This window comes from Schistocerca gregaria, chromosome 3 (genome assembly GCF_023897955.1).
Source record: "Schistocerca gregaria isolate iqSchGreg1 chromosome 3, iqSchGreg1.2, whole genome shotgun sequence".
Classification (NCBI taxonomy): Eukaryota; Metazoa; Arthropoda; class Insecta; order Orthoptera; family Acrididae; genus Schistocerca; species Schistocerca gregaria.
The window spans coordinates 547,245,630-547,272,437 of NC_064922.1; the positions used below are offsets into that span (position 1 = coordinate 547,245,630).

The following is a 26,808-nucleotide window of genomic DNA, read 5'->3' on the forward strand; positions in this document are numbered from 1 at the left end:
ACAAGAAGAGAACAGAAGCACATGTGGTGCTACAGAACAATGCTGAAGATTAGATGAGTAGATCACAGAACTAATGAGGAGGTACCGTATAGAATTGGAGAGGAGAGAATTTTGTGGCACAACTTAGAAGAAGGCATTGGTTGCTAGGACATGTTCTGAGGCATCAAGGGAATACCAATTTAGTATTGGAAGGCAGGGAAATCGTTCACACAGGAGAATTGTACAAACCTAAATCCTTCTGAATTTGCTTAGTGTATTCATTTCTTGGTCTCCATCTACAATTTTTACCCTCTATGGCTGTAGATACTATGGTAATGAACACTGAAGTAGGCAGTGAAAAGGAATAGACATCTCTTGAATGGGCAATCACAAAAGTTGGACACACAAGATGTATGTACAAAGAAGGTAACTGCAAAGAAACCTTAGGTTACAGAAGAAATATTTCAATTGATTAATGGAAGAAGGAAGGACAGAAATCATCAGGAAAAGACAGCAACCTCTTATTTCACCAAGTCAAAAATTATGATTTAGTAAAATTATGTTAATTAACAAATGTCACAAATATTTTCTTTGATTTTGTTTTCAATGTATTTTGTCACACCTCAGCAGCAAATAATGGGAAATGATTAGACTTCCCATGAGTTATAAATTGATGTTATTGACAACAACTCCATTTTACTTCTACCCATCGACCATTCCATCTTGATTTCATTGTTGGCACAAAAAGTCTGAGATGTGTGATGTTCCAGCTTGCAATACTGTTTCCTGGTTTTAGTACTCATTGTGTATATCTTATGAGGCCTTAATAACATTCCTTCAGAGTTTCTAAAACTACTAGGAGAAGTGGGAAACAAATCACTATTCAGTTTGGTTTGTAGAATCTTTGCATCAGGGCAAATAGCATCAGACTTTCAGAAAAATAGCATCTAGACAATACCAGTGATATTAAGGGCAAATAAGTGTGAGAACTATTGCACAATAAGCTTAATAGCTCATATGTCCAAGTTTCTGCCAAGATAATACCCAGAAGAATGGAAAAAAACTTCATATCATATAAATTATGGTAAGCTGGACTTTAGGAAAGGTAAAAGGCACCAGAGAGGCACACATGACATTGCATGATAATAACAGCAAGACTCAAGAAAACTCAAAATATGTTCATAGAATTTTTTGACCTAGAAAAAGTATTTAACAATGGAAAATGGTGCAAGATGTTTGAAATTCTCAGGAAAATATGTATAAGCTGCAAGAAAGGCTAGGTAATAAACAATACATACAAGAACCAAGAGGGAAGAATAGAAATGGAAGGCCAAGAATGGAGTGCTTTAATTATGAAAGGGGTAACATAGGGATGTTGTCTTGGAATGGATTTAAAATTAATTCTGAAGGGATATCACTGATAAAATTTGCTAATGAAATTTCGATCCTCAGTGAAATTGAGGAAGAATTATAGAACATCTTGCATGGAATGAAGAACCTAATTGCAAACACTATGGACTGAGTGTTAACATGTTTATTTGGTCTGTCAAATCCTACATGTACAAGATATACAAGGATATTGGAAGAACTTAAATTTTTAGAACAAAATTCAATTTACAATATGAGACACAAATTTCAAACTATAAATTGTACAGCAATGCTAAACAGATTAGTTTATGTGAGATGTATTGTTGATCTTGTGTTCTTTAGTCCAAAGACTGGTTTGATACAGCTGTCAAGGTTATTTTATCCTGTGTGAGCCTCTTTATCTCCAAATAACTACTGCAACCTACATCTTTCAGGATCTGCTTTCTGTATTCATCTCTTGGTCGCCCTCTACGATTTTTACACATCCACATACCTCCAGAACTAAACTGGTGATCCCTTGATTACCCTTCTTTTTGGCATCTTGTGTCCTCAATTTCTTGTCTCTCCAATTCCATCCAATTCTATTCAGTACATTGTCATTAATTATGTAAGTGACTTATCTAATCTTCAGCATTCTTCTGTAGCACCACATTTTGAAAGTTTCTGTTCTCTTATCTAAACTGTTTATCATCCATGTTCCACTTCCATACATGGCTACACTCCAGAAAAATATCTTCAGAAAAGACTTCCAAACACTTACATCTATATAATGTTAGCAAATTTCTCTTCTTCAGAAATGTTTTTCTTGCCATTACCAGTCTGCATTTTATATCATCCCTACTTTGGCCATCATCAGTTACTTTGCTACCCAAATAGCAAAACTCTAACTAATTTAAACATCTCATTTCCCAAACTCATTTCCTCAGCATCACATGATTTAATTATAATTAGATTACACTCATTTATCCTCATTTTGCTTTTGTTGATGTTCATCTCATATCCTCCTTTCAAGACACTGTCCATATTGTTCAATTGCTCTGACAGAATTACAACGTCTTCAGCAAATGTCAAAGTTTTTATTTCTTCTCCATGGATTTTAATTCCTACTCCAAATTTTTCTTTGGCTTCCTTTTCTGCATGTGCATTGCACACATTGAATAACATCAGAGATAGGCTACAACCCTTTCTCACTCCGTTTTCAACCATTGCTTCCCTTTCATGCCCCTCAACTCTTATAACTGCCATCTGGTTTCTGTACAAGTTGTAAATAGCCTGTTGCTCGCTGTATTTTACCGCTTCTACCTTCAGAATTTCAAAGAGAATATTCCAATTAACAACTTCAAAAGCTTTCTCTAAGTCTATAAATACTGTAAATATAGGTTTTGCTTTCCTTAATCTGTCTTATGAGGTAAGTTGTAGAGTCAATATTGTCTTATGTATTCCTACATTTCTCCAGAGTCATTACTGATCTTCCCTAAGGTGAGTTCCACCAGTTTTCCATTCTTCTGTAAAGAAGATTTATGTTAAAATTTTGCAACCATGACTTATTTGCAGATTTCTTGACCTACACTATGGGATGGGAGGTTGTAGGACACCCCTCAATAGATCAGGGATGCACTACACACAGGAAGCAGCTACATTAGTACCACAATACTTATAGTGTGCACATAGTTTTTTTTTTAGGTTACTCCCCCTGGGAAATAAACCATTGGCCTGAAAAATTACCAGTTAATGACACTGATGTGGCTGTGCCAACTATAAAAACTGATAGTTTGCCTAAACAGGTCATTCCAAAGGATTTAAATATGCTAAATCTCATGTTACAACATTGTCAAAGCATCTGTAGCAAGATCCCAGAGTTACTTTCCGAAATTAACAGTAGTAATGCCAATATTGTATTAGGTACTGAAAGCTGGTTGAAACCAGACATAAATAGCAGTGAAATTTTGAACTTGGATTGGACAATGTTTAGGAAGGATAAGACTGATGCTAATTGAGGTGGTGTGTTCATTGCAGTTAAAAGCTGTTTAAATGCAATTGAGATTGATACTGGCACAGACTGTGAAATTGTCTGCTAAAGCTGTCAATTAGACAAGGAGTGACCATTGTATTAGGATGTATTATATACCATCAGCATCTGCAACAAATATTGCAGAATGTTTCGGGAAAAGTCTTGAGTACATAGGAAATAAATATCCAAATTATCCATTTGTTATAGATGGAGACTTTAATCTGGTGTCCATTGACTGGGAAAATTATCACGAGGGGTAGAATCAAAGACTCATGTGAAGTTATTCTAGGGGCACTCTCAACATACAGCCTAGAGCAATTGGTTAGAAAACCAACTTGAGATGGAACATATTAGATATCTTGGTGACGAACAGACCTGATCGTTTGGAGGAAGTTAATCTAGAAGAAGGTATTACCAACCATAATGTTGTTGTGGCTTCTGTGTCAGTAGAAGTTGCAAAAAAAACAAAGAAACAGAGTAGAGTTTTCTTGTTTGGGAAAGCAAATAAAAGTGTCATTAATGAATATCTTCATAGTGAGCTCCAAGCATTTATCATAGGACGCAAAGATATCAACCATCTTTAGTCGGAATTTAAAGATATTGTCCACCACATCCTAGAGAAATACGGGTCTAGCAAAAATATAGGGGAGGGAAAGGATCCACCTTGGTTCAACAAACATATTAGGAAGTTTCTGAGAAAGCAGAGAATTTTGCAGAGTCGTTTTAAATGTAGTCACTGTCCCACTGGCAAACAGAAATTATGCAAAATGAAAGCAGCTGTCAAAAGGTCAAAGAGAGATTCTTTTAACAAATTTGAAAGCAATACTTTATCTGCAGATTCTAAAAATATCCCCAAAAAATTTTGGTTGCACATAAAATCTGTGAACACTACAAATAATTCAGTACCCTGTCTTGTTGACAGTATGGGTAATGTAACAGATAATGGTAAACAGAAGACAAAATTCTAAACCTCACTTTCAAAAACTCATTTACAGTATAGGACTGCAGCACCATTACCCCTTTCAATTATCAAACAATCACAAGAATGGCTGACATAGTATTTATTGTATCTGGGATTGTAAAACAGTTAAGATCCTTATACACCAGAAAATTATCTGGCCCAGATGGTATCACCGTAAGATTTTATGTTGACTATGCTACAAGTATAGCACCATTCTCATCCATCATCTATCAGAGATCATTGGAACAGCGGAAAGTTCCATGGGACTGGAAGAAGGCCCAGGTCATAGCAATCTATAAAAAGACTAGAAAATTGGATGCACATAATTCTGGCCAATTTCACTGACATTAATTTGTTCTAGAATCATGGAACATATTTTGTGTTCAGACATAATGAGGTTTCTAGACTCTGAGAAGCTCGTCTGCAGAAACCAGCACCATTTTAGGAAACAGTGGTTATGTGAGACACAGCTGGTCCTCTTTTTGCATTACATACAACAGGCTTTAGATATGATCTCCCAGATTGAGGCCATATTCCTTGACTTTTGAAAGGCATTTGACTCAGCTCTGCACTGTCACTTGCTCCAAAAAGTGTGTGCTTACAGTCTATCCAATGACATATGCGGGTGGATAGAGAGTTTTCTAACAGACAGAGAGCAGTATGTCATCCTGAATGGGGAGCCTTCAACAAAACTAGTGTAACATCAGGTGTGCCCCAGTGCAGCATAATTGGTCTGCTGCTTTTTATAATTTACATACATGATCTGGTTGATGGTATTGACAGTGGCATTAGACTGTTTGCTGATGATGCTGTAGCCTACAGGAAAGTAGTATCACACGAAAGTTGTGAACAAATCAATGAGGATTTGCAGAAAATAAATGTGTGGTGTAATGGCTGGCAGTTATCTCTCAATATTAGTAAGTGTAAGCTACTGTGCATAACAAAGCAAAAATCCCCATTAATGTACAAGTACAAAATAAATGTCCAGTCTTTGGAAGAGGTAACATCCATCAAGTATCTGGGTGTGACTATACGAAATGATCTCAAATGGAATGATCAGATTATTCAAGTAACAGGTATGGTGAACTCTAGATTGCAGTTTATTGGCAGAATCCTGAAGTGATGCAGTCCTTCAACAAAGGAAATTGCTTACTCAGTACTTTTGTTCATCCAGTCTTAGAGTATTTTTCATTTGTATGGAACCTGTACCAGTTGGGTGTGGCTCAAGAGATTGAGAATGTCCAAAGAAGGGCGGCAAGATTCATTATTGGTACATTTTGTCATTGCAAGAGATTTACAAATCTCATGGAAAGTTTGGAGTGGGGCACATTTGCAGATAGACGACGCACTAAACAGAAGGGGCTGCTCACTAAATTCCAAAATCCGATCTTCTCTGAGGATGTAGAGCATATATTATTACCACCAACTTTAAAATCATGCATTTATCACTATTCAAAGATAATGGAAATTAGAGCTTGTACTGAGTCATTCAGACAGTCGTTTTTCCCTCATGTGATCTGTGAGGGGAACAGAAGGGAGGTAATATGACTTTGGCATGAATAGGGCCCTCCACCACGTGCCACTCAGTGGCTAGCAGAGCATATATGTAGATGCTGATGTATTAAACTGATAGTTCTGTAATTTTCTCACCTGTCAGCAGCTGCTTTCTTAGATATTGGAATTACTTTGTTCTTCTTCAAATCTGAGGGTATTTCGCTTACCTTAGACATCTTGCACACCAGATGGAAGAGTTTTATCACGGCTGGCTCTCCCAAAGCCGTCAGTAGTTCTGACAGAATATGGTGTACTCCTGATTTATTTTATTTATTTATTTATTTATTTTTTCAAATTCTTCTTGCAGTATCATATCTTCCTGTCAATGCTCTCAACCTGGAAATGACCCTCTATGTATTCCTTCCACCCTTCAGCTTTCCCTTCTTTGCCTAGGGATGGTTTACCGCCTGAACTCTTGATACGCATACAGCTACTTCTCATTTCCACAAAGACCCCTTTAATTTATCTGTATCCTGTATGTATCCTGTATCCTGTATCCCTCATGAAATATGTTTCTAAATCCTTACATTTGTCCTCTAGCCATTCTTGATTAGCCATTTTGCACTTCCTGTCAATCTCATTTTTTAAACATTTGTATTCCTTTCACCAGCTTCATCTGCTGTATTTTTATGTTTTCTCCTTTATTAATTAAATTCAACATCTCTTGTGTTATCCAAGGATTTCTATGAGGCTTTGTCTTATTGCCTATTTGATCTGCTGCTGCTTTCACTATTTCATCTCTTAAAGCTACCCATCCATCTTCCACTGTATTCCTTTTGCCTTTTCTAGTCAACCATTGCCCAATGTTTGCTCTGAAATTCTCAACAACATCTGGTTCTTTCAAATGATGCATGTCTTATCTCCTTAATTTTTTACCTTTTTCCAATTTCTTCAGTTTATAATCAATAAATTCTGGTCAGAATCCACATATGCCCCCCGAAAGGTCTTACAATTTAATACCTGGTTCCTAAATCTCTGTCTAACCATTATATAATCACTCTGAAACCATCTGATGTCTCCAGTTCTCTTCCATGTATACAACATTCTTTCATGATTCTTTGAAACCAAGTGGTACAATGATTAAATTATGTTCTGCATAAAATTCTGCCAGGTATCTTCCTCTTTCATTCCTTTCCCCAATTCCGTATTCACTTACCATTTTTCCTTCTCTTCCTTTTCCTACAATTGAACTTTGGTACCCAATCACAATTATATTTTCATCTCCTTTAACTATCTGAATAATTTATTATCTCTTAATCATTTGCTGAGCTAGTTGTCATGCATACTCTGACTACTGGAATGTTTTACCCAAGAGGTCATCAAAATTTAACCATACAGTAGAGCTCCATGTCCTCAGGAAAAATTAGAGCTGTAGTTTCCCTTTACTTCTAGCCATTCACAGTACCGGCACAGCAAAGCCATTTTGGTTGATGTTACAAGGCCAGATCAGTCAATCATCCAGACTGTTGCCTCTGCAACTACTGAAAAGGCTGCTGCCCCTCTTCAGGAATCACACTTTTGTCTGACCTCTCCATAGATAGCCCTCCATTGCAGGTGCACCTGTGGTTTAGCTATTTGTATTACTGAAGCACATAAGCCACCCCAGTGATGAAAAGGTATGAAAAAAACTTTTTGAGTTTCCCATTCATCAAAAAACAAAATTCATTGTATATGTTCATTAGTTTCAGAAATATCGAGATGCCAAACTTGATGCTTCTTTCTGGTACATTGCACAGTATTCCATTAAGCTTATACATGTAGGCATACAATAGTACAGTCACGCTGTAGACTAAAAGTTGGAACATATTTAGGTAGTCATCAACAGAAAAAAGAGTGAATGAGTAATATATTTTCTGCTCTATAGTAAATGCATTTCTATTTCTCTATAGCTGATAGAGGCAACTTATTGTAAAGCACATTGCCAGTATTTCTTAACTAAGTAAACTATTCGTCAGTCTTTGGGTATTGAGGTGGATGTCTACACTGGAATAAGTATTATGATTGTGAATAGATTTATTGGTCTCAAACAAATGCAAATTTCTCATCAACAAAAACACAGTTTTGAAAATATAAAACCTGCAAACAATAGAGGTGAGGCATTAGGCAGATTCAGACACTGGTCCTTGATAAATAATAGTTGAGGTAAGGTCCCTAGAACTGAACCTTTAGAGGTGAGGCATTAAGCAGATTCAGATTGGTCATTGATAAATAGGAGGGAAAGTAAGGTCTCTAGAATTGAATCTTCAGAGACACCATGACTGATCACTGTTTCACTGGATTGAATTTTAATACCATCTTTGTTTGAGAATTCAACAACATACTCCTGCTGGTGAGGTATGATTGAAACCACATATTGTAAGAACCTCTACTATGAAGTGACTGTAGCTTTTCAAGTAGCAGAGTATGACTTACCAAGTCAAGGCTTTAGTCAAGTCTAATTAAAAAATGGAAAATCCAGGATGGAATGTAACAATATTATGAAATGGGTGGAGATACTGAGTCACAGATAGGCGCAACAAAAAGACTGTCTCACCAGGCAAATGCAACTCACACACAGACACACACACAACTACAGTCAGGTCTGTGAGAAGACCATCATTAAATGTACTCAGAACCTGATCATTAAAAGAAAATAAAACTCCATTAATGGATCTGCTTTTAAGTTAAACCAGACTGATAGTTTGTGGGTGAAATTACAAGGCAATACATTAACTTTTCTATAATCTTCAGTATGGCAGAAAGAATGGAAATTGATTGATATTTGTTGACATTGTTTGTATCTCCTTTTTTCAGTAGAAAGATAACTTCAGTAATTTTTTAAAAAATCTGGAGAAAAGCCAGTAATTAGAAAACTGTTTATTACATCACAAAGTGGAATAATGATTTCTAGTGCAATATTTTTAATAAAAAATCAGGTATTCCACCAATAACAGATGAATATGAGTTGCTACTTTTTCTGACAATTTTCAGCACTTCTTGAGTTACGGGCATTAGAAACAATGATGTGCCTATTTTCAGAAATTCAATGAGAAAATATATTGTGAAGTAACCTAGGATGGAAGATTACAAGCAATACCTGAAAAATGCTTGTTAAGAGGCTTCGCTTATCTATGGGCACTTGATATTTCAGCTTCATTATGAATCAGGTGATCTAGACCTTCCTTAAAACCTCCAGTTCCAAGGGTACCTCTAACAACATCCCAAATTGCCTTCCTTCAACTGTCAGTTTTTTTTATAATTATTATTTGTGATTTTCTTAGCCTTACTTATTACTTTCCCAAGTTTGTGGGTTTTTTTCTTTGTTTTTTTTTTTTTTTTATTATTATATGAAAATTGGCACCATTGCCTGCTATACTTTCAGCATATATTTTCTTGTTGTAGCACAGAAGGTGATTATTCACTTTGTTGTCACCCCTTGTACTGTTTAATTTGCATTATGATGTACTAGTCTTCTAAGGGCGAAGGCAACATTCAAATAAGGGGCTGCAGTGTCAAGAAATATCTTTGCTTTCTTATTCATTTCACCCTCACTGAACACATCCTCCCAAGATTCATGGTACAACATAAATTTAAGCAATTCTAAATTTCTGGGATCTTTAAGTATGAAGAAAGACAAAAGTAATTAGGAATAGCAGATATGAGATTAGATATAAACTTAATGTTAAAATTAGACACTACAAAACAAATGAAGTGAAAGATTTTTGCAACCTTGGAAGCAAAATATAATGTCAGCTGAAGCAAGGAGGACATAAAAAGTAGGTTAGCACAGGCAAAGAGGACATACCTAGTTAAAAGAAATCTCTTAGTCTCAAACATCAGCCTTAATTTGAGGCAGAGATGTCTAAGGGTGTCCAGTTGGAGCACAGAATCACATGTAAATTAATCATTGACTGTGAATATCCATAAAATGAGAGAACCAAAGCATTTAAGAAGTGGTGCAAAAGATGGTTGTTGAAAATTAGGTGGACTGATAAGATAAGAATGAGGAGGTTCTCTACAGAATTGCTGATGAGAGAAACATGTGAAAACACTTACAAGATGGACAGGCTGGTAAGACATGTGTTAAGACACCAACAAATAATTTCCATGGTATTTCAAGTAAATCTGGAGGTTAAAAATTATAGAGGAACACAGAGATTGGAATACATCAAAGAAATAATTGAGCACATTGGGTTTAAGTGCTACTTTGAGTTGTAAAGGTTGACAAAGGAGAGCAATTCATGGTGGGCCACATCAAATCAACAGAAAACTGATAATCGCCCCCTCCCCCCTCCCCCGCCAAAAAAATAAATTTCTGGAGTCCTAATGTTTTCACTCTGGCTGCATGGAAATTTGGATTATGTTGAGATCTGGTCTGTTGTTCACATAGTAGAAATAAGTCAATAATGACAGTCATTTTGAAAAAAGTCTCAAACTTTTCAAGCTGCTATCTAAAAAAAGATATGGAAGTCATGAAAGTAGCGCAAAACTTCTTTTTAATGCAATACTACTTTTCAGATCTGGAGAATAACTGTAAAAAATGAAAAATGAAAGTATCTGGTTGGGTTTTGGATTCAATTTGGAACTTTTTCCCCAAAATTCTGCAAACATAATGAAAGAATCAACCCTGTCATCGCAACTAGTTTCAACCTCTGTTCATGTGTTACAAAAAATGTTTTTCAGACTTGGTATGTATTCTGACAGTGCTTGTCTCCTATTATCAGGTTCCTTTGATGGAATTTAAGTGCACAGACTGAAAATGGGGACAAACAGAGAGTTTGTGAGAGGGGGAGGGAGGGGGGGGGGGGGGGGGGGGGGAACAGGACACAATGCACTTGAAGACGTCAATGACTGAAAACAGTAGCTTCAAGGGTTGACAGTTTGATGCAATCATGAGGAAAACTTGGTGTCAACCAAAATGCTACCACCTAAAATACTAATTGCTAGTCTTCAAATTTGGAGTGGGGAAGGTACAGAAACTTTATCTGCCCCTGCCCCTCTCCCTTCCCCCACCCCTGACATTGAGCACCACAAGTAGGTATATTACAGGATAGAAAACCACGTGAAAATAAATTTTGGCAAAGAAAACTTCTTCACTTTTAGTAATAATCTAAATGAGATAGAATGGGCAGTATATCAAGTGACGCAAATTTTGACAAATTCCCGAACTGTTGTCTAGATGTCTTCAATGAAACATTTCCTTATACAATCTGGAACAATAAAGTGACAGATAAATTATAGTGTAGTGGCAGCTGCCAAGCCGAGAGGACACTCAACAGAGTGGCACCAGCAGCACTTGTGTGATAAACTGTAAATTAATTTAGTCTTTATTTTTTTGTTCACGTGCTTCTGCAAAGAAGTCAACTGTACATATGTATCTTACTGTGTACACTAGTGGTGAGAATATTAATAATTGTTCTTGCATAAGTATTGTGAATATCCTTGTGTAGGGCAACTTCCTAGTGTAAATTTTCTGTGTAGGGAAATTTATTTCTCTTTGATATCTTGCGATCTCAGAGTTCAGTGAGAAATCAGTACACTAACTTTTAGTGTTACTTTATCCTCCTTTGGTATATTTTCAAACTCAGTTGCGTCATTTGAGACCTCATATCTATTTTATACATAGTATGATGTGGCTAGGGACTGTGCTTGTTGTGAGTGGACACATAGAGAGATGGCTGCTGTCCGTAAACAGCTGACATTGGGGTACCAGTGATGAGACCTGCGACACTTTTGGTGTCACTGGAATGCCCTGGTGGCCCACACATCACTGCGGCTTCTAGTACACAACGTCTGACTGGTCCATCCTCACCCCAAAGCGGATGACAGACAGTGGTGGGTTTGCGTGTCACTGGGCAACAGGTACGAAGTGCTTCCCGGTGTTGATGATAACTCTGAGTCACCACTGGATGCCTCTCCTGTTGGGCCAGTGGTCGATTTTCCTGCTCAGTCCAGACAAGTACAGAGGGTGGGTTTATTAGTCATTGGGAGTTCCAATGTTAGTCGGGTGATGGAGCCCCTCAGGGAGATAGCAGGCAAGGTGAGAAAGAATTCCAGTGTGCATTTGGTATGTTTGCTGGAAGGTCTCATCCATGATGTGGAGGAAGCCCTGCCAGCAGCTATAGAGCACACTGGATGCAACCGGCTAAATGTAGTGGCATATGTCAGCATGAATGGCGCCTGCCGCTTGGGTTCTGAGGCCACCCTCAGCTCCTTTCAGTGGCTAGCTGATTTGGATAAGGCAACTAGCAATGCACACAGGGTGCAGGCTAAGCTGTCTATTTGTAGCATCCTAGCCAGGGTTGATCATAGTCCTCTGGTTTGTAGCAGAGTCGAAGGTCTAAACCAGAAGCTCAGATGGCTCTGCGATGGTGTCAAATGTGAATTCTTGACTTCAGTTATTAGATGCAGAACTGCACAGTTCCCCTTGATAGGTCAGGCATGCAGTACATGCAAGAAGTGGTTACTAGGGTAGCGGAGTATGTGTGGAATGCACATGGCGCTTTTTGTTAGGTTAGAGAACCCCTCCCTTGGGAGCAAACATGATTTGCCTGTTAAATCAGCTACAGCAAACTTAGAGAATCTTGGTCCTCACAGATCAGAAATAGAAAAGATTAAACTAATTAATGGCAAATCTCATATAAAGATGTGAAACAATTACTAACAAAGAGATAGAGGGGGTGGCCAGTACTTACCTCAGCTCAGTACAGCCGATAGAAACACAAAAAAGAACGAAAATTTAAGTTCCTAGCTTTCGGAATAAATGTTCCTTCATCAGGGAGAAGAGAGGGGAAAGAAAGGGAAGAAGGGAAAGTGGATTTAGTTATTCACAACCCAGGTTATGAAGCAACAGGGAAAGGAAAACAGGGAAGGTAGCAAGGATGGAGGCATGGTTGTCAGAGGGAAGCCAAAGATATTCTACTGTAGGTACTGTGCCAGCTTCAAACCAAAGAGGATGCATACAGAAGTAAAGAGGTGTATAATATAAAGATGTAGGATGAAAAGATGCATGAATGGCTAAAGAGGAAAGGGAAAGAGGAGAAGACTGAAAAGTAAATGGGAGTGAGGTTGTTTAACGTAGGTTCAGTCCAGGGGGATGGCGGGATGAAAGGATGTGCTGGAGTGCAAGTTCCCATCTCCGCAGTTCAGAGGGACTGGTGTTGGGTGGGAGAAGCCAAATGGCACATACAGTGTAGCAGGTTCCTAGGTCCCTAGAATTATGCTGGAGGGCATGCTCCGCTACTGGATATTGGACATCTCCTAGGCGGACAGTTCGTCTGTGTCCGTTCATGCGCTCAGCCAGTTTAGTTGTTGTCATACCAATGTAAAAGGCTGTGCAGTGCAGGCATGTCAGCTGATAAATGACATGTGTAGTCTCACACGTGGCCCTGCCTTGAATTGTGTACGTTTTACCAGTAGCGGGGCTGGAGTAGGTGGTTGTGGGGGGGATGCATGGTGCAGGTTTTGCAGCGGGGTCGGTTACAGGGGTAGGAACCGCTGGGTAGAGAAGGTAGTCTGGGAATATTGCAGGGTTTAACAAGGATGTTACGGAGGTTAGGGGGACGACGAAAGGCAACTCTGGGTGGTGTGGGGAGAATTTTGTCAAGGGATGATCTCATTTCAGGCGTTGACTTGAGAAAGTCATATCCCTGGCGGAGTAATTTATTGATGTACTCGAGGCCAGGATAATATTGGGTGACAAGGGGGATGCTTCTGTATGGTCTGAGGGTAGGAATATTGTTGTTGGACGGGGAGGAATGTATTGCTCGGGAGATCTGTTTGTGGACAAGGTCTGCAGGATAGTTGCGGGAGAGGAAAGCACTGGTCAGGTTATTGGTGTAATTGTTGAGGGATTCGTCACTGGAGCAGATACGTTTGCCACGAATACCTAGGCTGTAGGGAAGGGAGCGTTTGATGTGGAATGGATGGCAGTTATCAAAGTGAAGGTACTGTTGTTTGTTGGTGGGTTTGATATGGACAGAGGTGTGGATGTGAGATTCAACAAGATGAAGGTCAACATCCAGGAAGGTGGCTTGAGTTTTGGAGAAGGACCAGGTGAAATTCAGATTCGAAAAGGAGTTGAGGTTATGGAGGAAATGAAGGAGTGTTTCTTCACCATGAGTTCAGACCACAAAGATGTCATCTATAAACCTATACTAGGCCAGAGGAAGCACCTGTTGGGTCTTCAGGAAAGCCTCCTCCATGCGGCCCATGAAGAGGTTGGCATAGGATGGAGCCATCCTGGTTCCCATGGCAGTTCCCCTGATTTGTTTGTAGGTCTGGCCTTCAAAAGTGAAGTAATTTTGGGTGAGGATGAAGTTGGTAAGTGTGATAAGGAACGAGGTTTTTGGAAGATCTTCGTGTGGGCGTTGGGAGAGGTAGTGCTCAAGGGCAGAGAGACCATGGGTGTGTGGGATGTTTGAGTAAAGGGATGTAGCATCTATGGTGACAAGAAAGGTTTCAGGTGGGAGAGGAGTGGGAATGGATTTGAGGTGTTCTAGGAAGTGGTTTGTGTCCTTGATGTAGGATGGGAGTCTGCAGATGATAGGTTGGAGGTGTTGGTCTACCAGAGCTGAGATACATTCTGTTGGGGCTTTGAAGCCTGCTACAATGGGACGGCCAGGATGGTTCTCTTTGTGGATTTTGGGTAATAGGTAGAAGGTAGGGATACGTGGCTCAGATGGAGTGAGTAAGTCTATGGAAGCCGTTGTGAGGCCTTGTGAGGGACCTTGGATTTTTAGGATTTTCTGCAGCTCAGTCTGGCTGGAGGGAATGGGATCCTGGGTAACAGCTTTGTAGGTTGAGGTGTCGGAGGGTTGACGCAGTCCTTCTGCCACATACTCCACACGGTCAAGTACCACAGTTGTGGAGCCTTTATCTGCCGGAAGGATTACAATAGAGCGGTCTGTTTTCAGCTGCTTAATGGCACGGGATTCAGCTGGAGTGATGTTGGGGGTTGTCGGGATGTACTTCAAGAAGGACTGGGAGGCAACACTGGATGTGAGGAATTCCTGAAATGTCTGCAAGGGATGGTTTTGGGGGAGGGGAGGAGGATCCCTTTGAGAAGGCGGTCAGAACTGTTCTAAGCAAGGTTCAACACTGGGTCTAGTATTTGGGGGCTGTGTTTGGGTAGTGAAGTGATATTTCCAGTTGAGGTTCCGAGTGAATGAGAGGAGATCTTTAACCAGGGCAGTGTGGTTGAATTTAGGTGTGGGGCTAAAGGTTAAGCCTTTTGATAGAACAGATGTCTCGGGAGGAGAGAGGGATCTGGACGAGAGGTTTAGAACTGAATTGGGGTTGGTGATATGTGGCATTTGACTGTGGTTATAGTTGAGATTTGGTCTGTGTGGGGTATGTGCTGGGATGGGAAGATTGAGTAGGGTGGCTAGGCTAGGTTTATTGGCTATGAGGGGGGTTTGTTGACGGTTCTGTTGTGGTTGGTGTTTGTGAGGGATAGGGAGAGGGACCTCACTTCTTAGGTGTTGCACTAGTACTGTGGATAGTTTTTTCAGGTGGTGTGTGGCATGGGACTCAAGTTTGCAGCTGGCTTCTAGGATGATGTTCCTGAGTGTGTTCTCCAAGCAAGGGTTTGAGAGGTGGAGGACTTTGTAGAGAGATAGGAGCTGTTGGGAGTGGTGGTTACATGAAGTAGTGTAGAGATTCAGGATAAGTTGGGTAAGGGCTAAGGATTGAAGGTTCTGGAAGTCCAGGAGAGATTGGTGGAAGGAGGAATTGCACCCAGAGATGGGAACTTTTAAGGTAAGTCCTTTAGGGGTAATTCCAAAAGTTAAGCAGGAACGGAGGAAAAGTATGTGGGATTGCAGTTTGGCTATGGTAAATGCATGTTTCTGGAATGAATGTAAATAATGTGGTATAGGATTAGGGTGCATAGTGGGTGACTGGTGGGTAGGGAAATTAAATAACTAAAGTTAAAATAGTAATCATAAGAAGGAATAAAACACGGAAGGAAGGGCGAGAAAGAAAGAAATTGTGTTGGTAACATTAAATACCAAAGAAAGACCACCAAATAAGAAAAATACGGAAAAAGTTGACCAGACCAAGCAAGTATGTCCAGATCAGGGGAAAAAGAACACACACAGCTCAAAAACAGAGATAGTGAGTAGCGAAAAAAAGATCGCGTGTGCCGCAAAAAAGATCGCCCATGCGCAAAAAAGTCCGCGCGTGCCGCAAAAAAGTTTGCGCGTGCCGTAAAAACGTTCGCGGGTGGCGCAGAAATGTTCCAAAAAATGTTTCCTGTGGTAGAGAAAGATAGGCAATGGCACAAAGATATCACCAGCAACACGAAATCGACGGAATTGGATGATACTGATAGGTGTGGAAGAGATTGTTGGTAGTGATTGTTGGCTGGAAAACAGCGAATAACAAACGTTAAAACTATGGAATGTTAAATAATGGAATGTTAAATAAATAAATCAATAAATAGAAAAAGAGAAGTGGACCATAAACGGAACAAGACAATAGGAGGCAAATGAAACTAGCACAGTTGGTGACGTATATATATATATATATATATATATATATATATATATATATATATATATATATATATATATATATATATATATATATATATATATATATATTGGAGGCAAATGAAACTAGCACAGTTGGTGACGAATATACATAACACTGAAGAAGAGAAAGTGTTTAGATGACAGATGTAAGTGATAGCTAACAAAAGGGACAAAACAATGAAGAATGTGGACCATATAGGTGATCTAACTAATTAATAGAAAATCTCATATAAAGATGTGGAACAATTACTAACAAAGAGATAGAGGGGCTGGCCAGTACTTACCTCAGCTCAGTACAGCCGATAGAAACACAAAAAACAACCGAAAATTTAAGTTCCTAGCTTTCGGAATAAATGTTCCTTCATCAGGGAGAAGAGAGGGGAAAGAAAGGGAAGAAGGGAAAGTGGATTTAGTTATTCATAACCCAGGTTATGAAGCAACAGGGAAAGGAAAACAGGGAAGGTAGCAAGGATGGAGGCATGGTTGTCAGAGGGAAGCCAAAGATATTCTACTGTAGGTACTGTGCCAGCTTCAAACCAAAGAGGACGCATACAGAAGTAAAGAGGTGTATAGTATAAAGATGTAGGATGAAAAGATGCATGAATGGCTAAAGAGGAAAGGGAAAGAGGAGAAGACTGAAAAGTAAATGGGAGTGAGGTTGTTTAATGTAGGTTCAGTCCAGGGGGATAGCGGGATGAAAGGATGTGCTGGAGTGCAAGTTCCCATCTCCGCAGTTCAGAGGGCCATGTACTGAGCTGAGGTAAGTACTGGCCAGCCCCTCTATCTCTTTGTTAGTAATAGAAAAGATTAATACAATTTTAGTAAACTGCACCTACACCCAAGGAAAGGTCCCAGAATTAGTATTGCTTATTGAAGGTTATAATGCACAGATAGTATTGGGAACAGAAAGCTGGTTGAATCCAGACATCAACGACAACAAAATCCTAAGTTCAGACTGGAATGTTTATCTTAAGAGTAGGGTAGTCGCCAGTGGTGGTGGGGTGTTTATTGCAGTAAAAAATTTGATAAAATCTAGCAAGATTATCACGGATTCCGAATGTGAATTAATCTTGGAGAAATTGAGTATCAAAGAACGGTCAAAAATGGTGATTGGATGCTTTTATACATTACCTGGGTCAGGAAATGTAGTTCTAGAGTGCTTCAGACAGGGCTTGCAGAATATCATTAGTAATTTTCCTGATCACAGAGGGTGACTTCAACTTGCCAGGTATTGAGTATGCCATCAAAACTGGTGTCTGAGACAGAGAATTGTGTGGCATTGTTCTGGATGTCTTGACCGAAAATTACCTTGGCCAGATAGTTAGAGAACCAACTCATGAGGGTAATGTCTTAGATCTCCTGGCAACAAACAGACATGAACTTATTGAATCAGTTAACATAGAGGAAGGTATGAGTGATCATGAGGCTGTGACATCATCTATGACGACAAGTCCTACAAGGAATGTTAAGGCAGGTAGGAAAGTATATTCGCTCAGCAAGGGTGACAGGATACAAATTACACAATACCTCAGTAGCCAGCATCAAATATTCGGTGATGAGAATGAAGATGTGGAGAACAAATGGAAAAAATTCAAATGCATCATTCAATATGCCCTAGACAAGTATGTTCTAAGTAAGGTTTTAAGGGATGGGAAAGATCCACCATGGTTTAATAGCCATGTTAGAAAAGTGCTACGTAAACAAAGAGCACTTCATCTCATATTCAAGAGATGTAAAAACCTAGCTGACAAACAAAAGCTGAACAAAGTGAAAATGAGTGTAAGGAGAGCAATGAGATAAGTGTTCAATGATTTCAAAAGTAAGACATTGTCAACTGACCTTAGTATTAACCCCAAGAGATTTCGGTTATGTGTAAAATCGGTAATGGGGCAAAATCATCTATTCATTCTCTCAGCAACCACACTGGCACTGAATTGGAAGATGACAGAGAAAAGGCCAAAATACTGAATTAGGTCTTTCGAAGTTGTTTCACTGTGAAAGATTGTAACACTATCCGTCCTTTCAATGTCAAAATGGCAGATATTGAGATAAAAAATTGCAAAATTGAAAAGCAGCTACAATCGCTCAGGACCAGATGAGACACCTATAAGATTTTATAAAGATTGTGCAAAAGAACTTGCTCCTCTTCTAGCAGTACTTTATCAAAGATTGCTTCACCAACTAAAGGTACCTAATGACTGGAAAAAAGCACAGGTCATTCCCGTTTTTATGAAAGACCATAAGACAGATCCACATAATTATAGTCCTATATTTTTGACGTCAATCTGTTGTAGAATTATGGAACAAGTTTTATGCTCAAGAATTATGATGTTCTTGAGAAATGAACAGCTCCTCTATAAAAATCAACATGGATTCTGCAAACAGAGATCCTGCGAAACTCAGCTTGTTCTGTTCCTCCATGAGATCACGCCGCAGTGGACAATGGTGCTCAGGCTGATGCCATGTTCCTTGATTTCAGTAAGGCATTTTACACCATCCCGCATTGCCATTTAATGAAAAAAATATGAGCTTATGGAGTATTGTAACAGATCCGTGATTGGGTTCAAGACTTTCTTGCAGATAGAACTCAATACGTCACTCTTAATGGAACTAAATTGACAGATGTAAACGTAATATCCGGAGTACCACAGGGAAGTGTGATAGGATTGTTGCTGTTCACAATATACATAAATGATCTAGTAGAAAATGCCGGGTGTTCTTTAAGGCTATTTGCAGATGATGCAGTTTTTATACCAAAGTAGCAATACCAGAAGATAGTAAGAGTTTGCAGAACGACCTGCAGAGAATTGATGAATGGTGCAGAGTCTGGCAGTTGACCCAGAACACAAATAAATGTAACATATTGCACATACATTGGAAAAGAAATCCACCACTGTACAGCTACACTATTGATGATAAACAGCTGGAGTCAGCATCAGCCATAAAATATCTAGGCGTAACTGTCCAGAGTGACCTTAAGTGGAATGACTATATAAAACAAATAGTGGGAAAAGCAGACACAAGACTCAGATTCACCACAAGAATCTTAAGGAAATGTAACTCATCCATGAAAGAAGTGGCTTATAAGGTGCTTGTTCCCCCAATTCTCCAATATTGTTCATCTGTGTAACAAACTCCACCAGCAGACATTACAAGAGAGATGTTGTGCATCACGTAGAGATTTACTACTGAAATTTTGGGGCAGCACATTTTATGAGTCAGACAACATATTCCTTCACCCCCCCCCCCCCCTCCTCCTCCCCCCCCCCCCTCCCACCCCCCACACACATATATTTCACATATTGACCATGAGGAGAAAATTGGAGAAATTAGAGCCAATACAGAGGCTTACTGACAATCATTCTTCCCAAGCACTATTTGTGAGTGGAACAGGGTTGGAGGGACAGATAGTGGTACCAAAAGTACCCTCTGCCACACACTATTAGGTGGCTTGCGGAATATGATGTAGCTGTAGACGTACAGTGCATAATTGAGCACTAAAGGGCACAAAAATTCTCAATCTAACAAAAAGGAAGTTCCACAAGATAGAAGTCAACATGGCACTCTTAACAGAACTAAATCAACAGATGTAAAGGTAATAATTGGAGTACCTCAGGGAAGTGTGATAAGAATGCTGTTCACAATACACATAAATGATCTAGTAGAAAACATTGGATGCTCTTTAAGCCTATTCACAGATGCTGCAGATTTTTATACCAAAGTAGCAATGCTAGAAGATAGTAAGAATTTGCAGAATGACCTGCGAAGAATTGATGAATGATGCAGACTCTGGCAGTTGACCCTGAATGTAAATAAATGTAACATGTTGCGCATGCACAGGAAAAGAAATAAACTACTATACAGCTACACTATTGATGACAAACAGCTGGAGACAGTGTCTGCTGTAAAATATCTAAGCATAACTATCCAGAGCAACCTTAAGTGGAATGACCATATAATACAGATAGTGGGAAAAGCAGACACAAGACTCAGATTCATCAGAAGAATCTTAAGGAAATGTAACTCATCCATGAAAGAAGTAGCTTATAAGGCACTTGTTCACCCAATTCTTGAGTATTGTTCATCTATCTGGGGTCCCTATCAGGTAGAACTGATAGAGGAGACAGAGAAGATCCAACAAAGAGTGGTGTGTTTGATCATGGGATCATTTAGCTAGTGAGTGAGCGTTACAGAGATGCTAAACAAAATCTATCCACAGACATTACAAGAGAGATGTTGTGCATCATGGAGAGATTTACTACTGAAATTTTGGGTCAGCACTTTTTAGAAGGAGTCAGACAACATATTACTTCCCCCCACATATATCGCATGCATTGACCACGAGGAGAAACTTTGGGAAATTAGAGCCAATACAGAGGCTTACTGACAATCATTCTTCCCATGCACTATACCTGAGTGGAACAGCACTTGGGGGATCAGGTAGTGGCACCGAAAGTACCCTCCACCACATGCCATTAGGTGGCTTGTGGAGTATGATGTAGATGTACAAGTACAGTGCGCAGAAGACCATTAAAGGATACAAAAATTCTTAATCTAACAAAAAGGAAGTTACACAAAGAATTAAAATACAATAGAAATACTGATTTCATTAAACATATTAGCCTTTATGAAATTGTACAGGAACTGACATATTGCTTATTGGCTTCTGTCTCAGGTCCTTTGGCTGACTTTTCTGTAACAATATTTCTGAATTTTCACTTGCACAAGTTGCTGGCAATGTCTAAGCATTGCCCTCCATTGCTGGTGGCAGACTGGAATCAAGCTCATGACCATGCATTATACGTACCTGTCCTGTCAATATATGAGGGCTCTTTCCTTGCTACCTACAACAGTCATTTGCCACAGTATGGAAATCCAGGCTCCATTTAGCTTGAGGCTTTCCAGTTTGTATGGCTTCCCTGAAGAAACAGGCACTGTAGCTCTTGTACAAAGTGAAACTTCTATGTTGGCAAATTTTATTATGTGGTCACTCTCACAAATCTGCTGTAATACTAAACAAATGGTTTGGCTTTCAGCAACATAAAAGCACTATACTTGCAGGAATATTCTGTAACATCTCAAAAGTTTTTTTAATTTCATAAACCATTTCTCACTTATTTACAACCTTGACCAGTATGCCACTAGGAGCAATGCCCAGCGGTGGCTTATATCCTAATTATGGAACAGCAAACAAAGAACAATAATTAGATTAAGTAGGGCAAATTATTGTTCTGTCTGAAAAACAGTAGCTCATGGTGTCCCGTGCAATTGCATAACATATACACTCTGTTTCTGTTCAATGTGAAAAATATACCAAATAAAGAAAAAATTTCTGTTTTGTTGATCAGTATTCTCAGTAGCTTAGAAACTCAGTGTCAGCTAAATGGACTGTATCTGAGCATATATAAAAATCATATGGAGCAATTCAGAAAGAATACAGTTGCCCATTACCTAGAAAACTACACCTTTTTTTTATTTAACAAGTTATTATCTTTTTGTACACCAGGAAGCAATTATTTGAAGAAAATCACTTTGTTTGTAGATGAGATAAAAGAAACAAAGAAAATTTTATACTTCCCACCTACCAACTTAAACTATATGAGGATGAACATGATGATAAATTAAGAGAGAACAAGTTCATTTCACATCCAGTTAGGTTCACTGAAAAGAAAGCCACTGAAAAGAAATACCCTTACTAAGTCAATGAATTTGAGCTTGTTCCATATCACAATACATATATTGCTCTTCAAAGAAATAACATTTTAATGCTGTTTTACTCTTTATTAGTGCAAAAAATTATTTTAATTATAACTTAAATTTCTGGTATCTTTTGCATATACAAACCATTTTGTTTGCAAATATATATCATGTGATGAATAACCCAGAATACACATTAATATTTTCATGTAATATATTGGAACAGCCACCATTAAAATCCCAAAAGTGAACTGAAAATGTATACCATTTTCAAAAGTCAGTTATCATCAATCACATATCCTTTGATAGTGACTGTTGTTCAGCATCTGAACCTCCATCCACAAAATTTCTCTAGTGGCCATATCAATTGAAGCAAAGAAAGGTTATGCCTATGAAAATAGAAGAGCTCAAGAAAGCCACATGCAGTTGCTCAGTAGACTGTCTGCCCAACACCCATCAAATCACAGTAGTTCATCACCTAAAAATACTTCCAGTTAATGGAAATCCTTCACTACTTATTCTAATTCTATTACATTTAAAACTACAACATGAAATTAGGTTCAATGGTGCTCTCATGTGACTTTCTAAGATCTAAACCAGTGGCTGCAGAATTCTCAAAACTTTCAGAGTGACTAGCATATTTTGAACTTAATAAATGAAGATCTGTAACTGTGATAAGTTATTGTATATCTCTGTTATAGCCACCTGAATGGTCTTGTAAATCCCTGTAATCTTTGTAGTACATATCAAAATATTATGTAGTTGTTAAGCAATTTTGATCACAAATATTTTGTAATCTTTCTTCCAGTGCATCAGGCAGCTATTTTCTCTTCACTAATATACAACCACCATATGCCAGAGGAACCACTGGAGCTTTCAACATTTCAATAAACTGAATCAAATGTGTGACAGTTTTCAAGAGCCTAAGGCATCCATGACATGAAAATCGAGTGTGAGAAAATAACAAACGTTACTTGAAACAAGATTTAAGTGACTTCAAGCATATGAATCATTCAGTGTCCTACTGACAGTGCATATAGCATAAATGACAAATAATGCCTGAATTCCTTGACGAAACTCTTAAGTTATGCATTTATGTGACTATATAAGTTTTCTTTTATTGTTTCAGTTCTACAAAAGACCTTATCATTTCCCACTTTTGGTCTATACATTGTATGAACCTCAACCTAGACTATTCACAGTTATATAACAAATCACTTCACCCTAACTGTAAAATGTTTTACCAAATGCAGTTACTGTTATGATCTTAAGCATAAGGGGCATACTTAGAAATAATATGACAAAATTTTACTTCTGTCTACAAAATTGCTATTGATGTAACACACATTTCACTGGTGGTGTTATATATTTCCTTATGCTGTTGATTAATTTAATCAAGACTAATAGACAATAATTTAATATGATCTATGTATGGAGGAAATACTCATAAACTTGTTTCATGTTTTGGTGTAAGGAACCCTTCAGCAAAGTTAGTAAAAATATTTTGAAAGACCCTGCGTATGTGTACAGGGTGTCCCACCTAAGAGTCATTAGGCACATATTTCATCATATTTTGGCAGATACTTACAATTTGGTTTTTGGAATGTGTAGCTTGAGTCAGTACAGACAAATACTTTTCATCCTGTCTTTCATTCTATCCCCAGCATTGATGAAAATCCTTGGTTTTTTCCGTTACAAAAAAATGATTTTTAAAAACACAATTTTACATGCCAGTTTGATAGAGCAGTCTAAAATTAGTCTAATTTGACATTTGTTTTATCAGTATGTATTAAAAGGGGCAGTAAAACAGGAATAATAGCCAGTACTCCAGCAGTGACAGCATTGCCCAGGGCCACACTGAGTGCTACCACCATGAAGCAGTGCTGCTCAGTCACTGGTGAAGTACTAATTTTTCTTTGTGTTTAACTGTCCTTGTTAGTATGTACACCAAAGTGAACATTACACTAGATTAACATGTGATAGCTCTGTTGCATGCATATGTAAAATGTTGTGTTAAAATCAGTTTGTTTGTTATAGGAAACAAAGTGACACTTTCTGTCAACACTGACCATCATATCAAAGAGGCACTGAGCAGTATTTGTTTGGACAGACTTGTCTACACATTTCAAAAATGAAATTGCAAATATCTGCTGAAACACCACAGAAAATTCACCTGACTACTAGGAAGGACACTCACTATATATTTGCATGTATGGACACGTGTGTGTGTGTTTGTGTGTGTGTGTGTGTGTGTGTGTGTGTGTGTGTGTGTGTGTGTGTGTGTGTGTGTGTTGGTCACAGGAGGAATGGTCAACATTCAGGAATATGACAGGAATAATCATTTGAAGCAAAAAATGCTAGTAAATGTAGTTTCTAAAATGAATATGAGTATGAGCTATGGGCACTTCTTCATCTTCAATACAGCAAACTAAATCTCTTATACTGCAAGTTCATTGTCTTCCATATTTTGGGTGGAGCTATTATGGACAAAAACAAGTAAACATGCCCTCTAAAATGCATATGTTAAGAGCTCTGAGCACTTGTTCAGTATGAGAGTTGTGTTTCACAGTAGAAAAAATGAGCAAATTATCATAGTTCTTAAGGTAAGCATTTAAGAGCCCATGTTCACTGGAATTTTTTCCTTATTTTGGACCATACTATCACCTCTCAGAAAATGGAAAGCAAAGAGCTTTGAACAGAAGAGATTTGTTTCACACTGTCAAAGAAGAAGAAGTCCTTGGAAATGGCGATTTTCAGAAAAGGAGGCAAAATACCCAAGAATGCAGAAATCAACATCAGAGGACAAAAAATAAAAATCTCATCAGACTTTAAATACCTAGGGGTGACATTGCAACCAACAGCCAAATGCTTTACAAAACATATAACAGAAAGTGCAGCCCAAGCAATAATAGCAATACAGGACATCAAAAACATCTGCCTACTCAGTCTAGAAATAGCCATGAAATTATTCAATGCAAAAATCTTGCCAATCCTGGCCTATGGGATGGAGGTTATATGGGACCACCTGACTGAAAAGAATCTAGAAACACTAGAAAAGGTGAAATCCACTTATCTAAATAGAGCACTAGCTCTCTCAAAGACAACAAGATCTAGACTAGTGTACTTACTAGTGAGAGAGACATTCCTAATTGAAGACATCAAACTTCGATACATGATGCCACACCCCAGGGCTTCCTGAAAGCAACTGAAGATCATGGAGGACAAACGAGAAAAAGTATGGCTGGAGTTCTATGGCACTGGAGCAATGACGAACCACTCATGGACAGCACCAAACTTCGAACTGCGACATGTCATAACTAGACTTTCTATTCACAGCTTTCATCACCTAATTTGCAAAAACAAAACTTATCATGACCTAATGACAACATGTGTATATGAATTGTGTAATGAAACCTGTGAATGATATCTCATAGAACTGCGCAGTAAAAGAGTGAAATTGATAAATGAATATGCAAAAATGTAAAATGTAAAGGTAAATGTAAAATTTATAATTTATTTATTTTATTTTATTTAGCATCTGTGTCATCATACAAATGATATTGGACTTATCATACATAGAATATACAAAATGAAATTGTCTACAATTGGATTTGTCATACACAGAAATTAAAATATAGAATATACAAAATGAAATTGTCTATTATAAATGACAGTAAACTTGCTACTACTTCCAGCTTATCAAGGAAGATTTCATGGCAGACCATATCAAAAGCTTTCGATAGATCTAAATTGATTCCTACTACACTTTTGTTTTTCTCCAAATTTTTAATTATTTCATGGGTGTAGTCTATAACTGCAGTTTCTGTGCTTTGTTTTGCATGAAAACCATGTTGATTACTATTCCAAAGTTTATTATTGTCTAGGTAACTAGTGACTCTCAATTTCATAAGTTTCTCTAATATTTTGGAGGAAGCAGGAAGAAGTGATATGGGACAGTGGTTTTCTATTTTATGTTTGTCTCCATTTTTAAATAGTGGCCTCTCTTTTGAGATCTTCAGTCATTGAGGAAACACACCTTCACAAAAGGCTAAATTTGCAATATGTACTAAAGGTTTTGAAATCTGCACTGCGGTCCTTATTATGATTGAAACTGGTAGTTCATCAACTCCTGCTGCCATTTTTAGTTTTGAGTTTCTAATCACTCTAATTACTTCCTGTTCATTTGTTGAAGGAATATTCATGGTGCCGGCAACCCTTGGAGCACGTATTATTTTTCATTTTGTGAAGTTTAAGTTTAATGAATGTGGTACATTTAAAAAATAGTTATTAATATAGTTTGCCATTTCCTTCTTTTCTATATTGCAATTTTCACTGCTTTTGAGTATTATTTCTTCCTCTTCTCCAGAGATAGTAGTTTCATTCCTCACAATGCCCCATATAGTTTGTAGTTTATTGTCTGAGTTACTGGTTAAATTGTCATTATATAGCAACTTTGCATTTGCTGTTGCCTTTCGGTATATTTTTCTGTATGTTTTTACGTGTTCTACAAACGGTGGATCTGAGCAAGTTTTAATTTCTTGGTTCAGTCTTTTCATGGTATCACTGGAAGTGCTAATGCCTGTAGTTATTCATGGTTTGTGTGCTTTTTGTTCTGATGATTTGGACCTCACTAACTTCTTAGGGAAACACATTTCAAAATGTGACATGAATATAGAAGAAAAGGTATTTATGCATTATTTGCACTTAATTCTGATGTCACATCT

General features: G+C 38.2%; 1 protein-coding gene across 1 annotated transcript in view; it reads left to right on the plus strand.

Annotated features, from left to right (window-relative positions):
• LOC126354487 (inactive pancreatic lipase-related protein 1-like) overlaps positions 1-24,845 on the plus strand; it is a 115,147-nt gene extending 90,302 nt beyond the window's left edge. The window contains exon 7 of the mRNA XM_050004206.1: positions 22,893-24,845. Within this exon, the coding sequence (XP_049860163.1) occupies positions 22,893-22,980 (88 nt within the window). The 3' untranslated portion in view covers positions 22,981-24,845. The remainder of the gene's footprint in view (positions 1-22,892) is intronic.
• Positions 24,846-26,808: the final 1,963 nt, after the last annotated feature.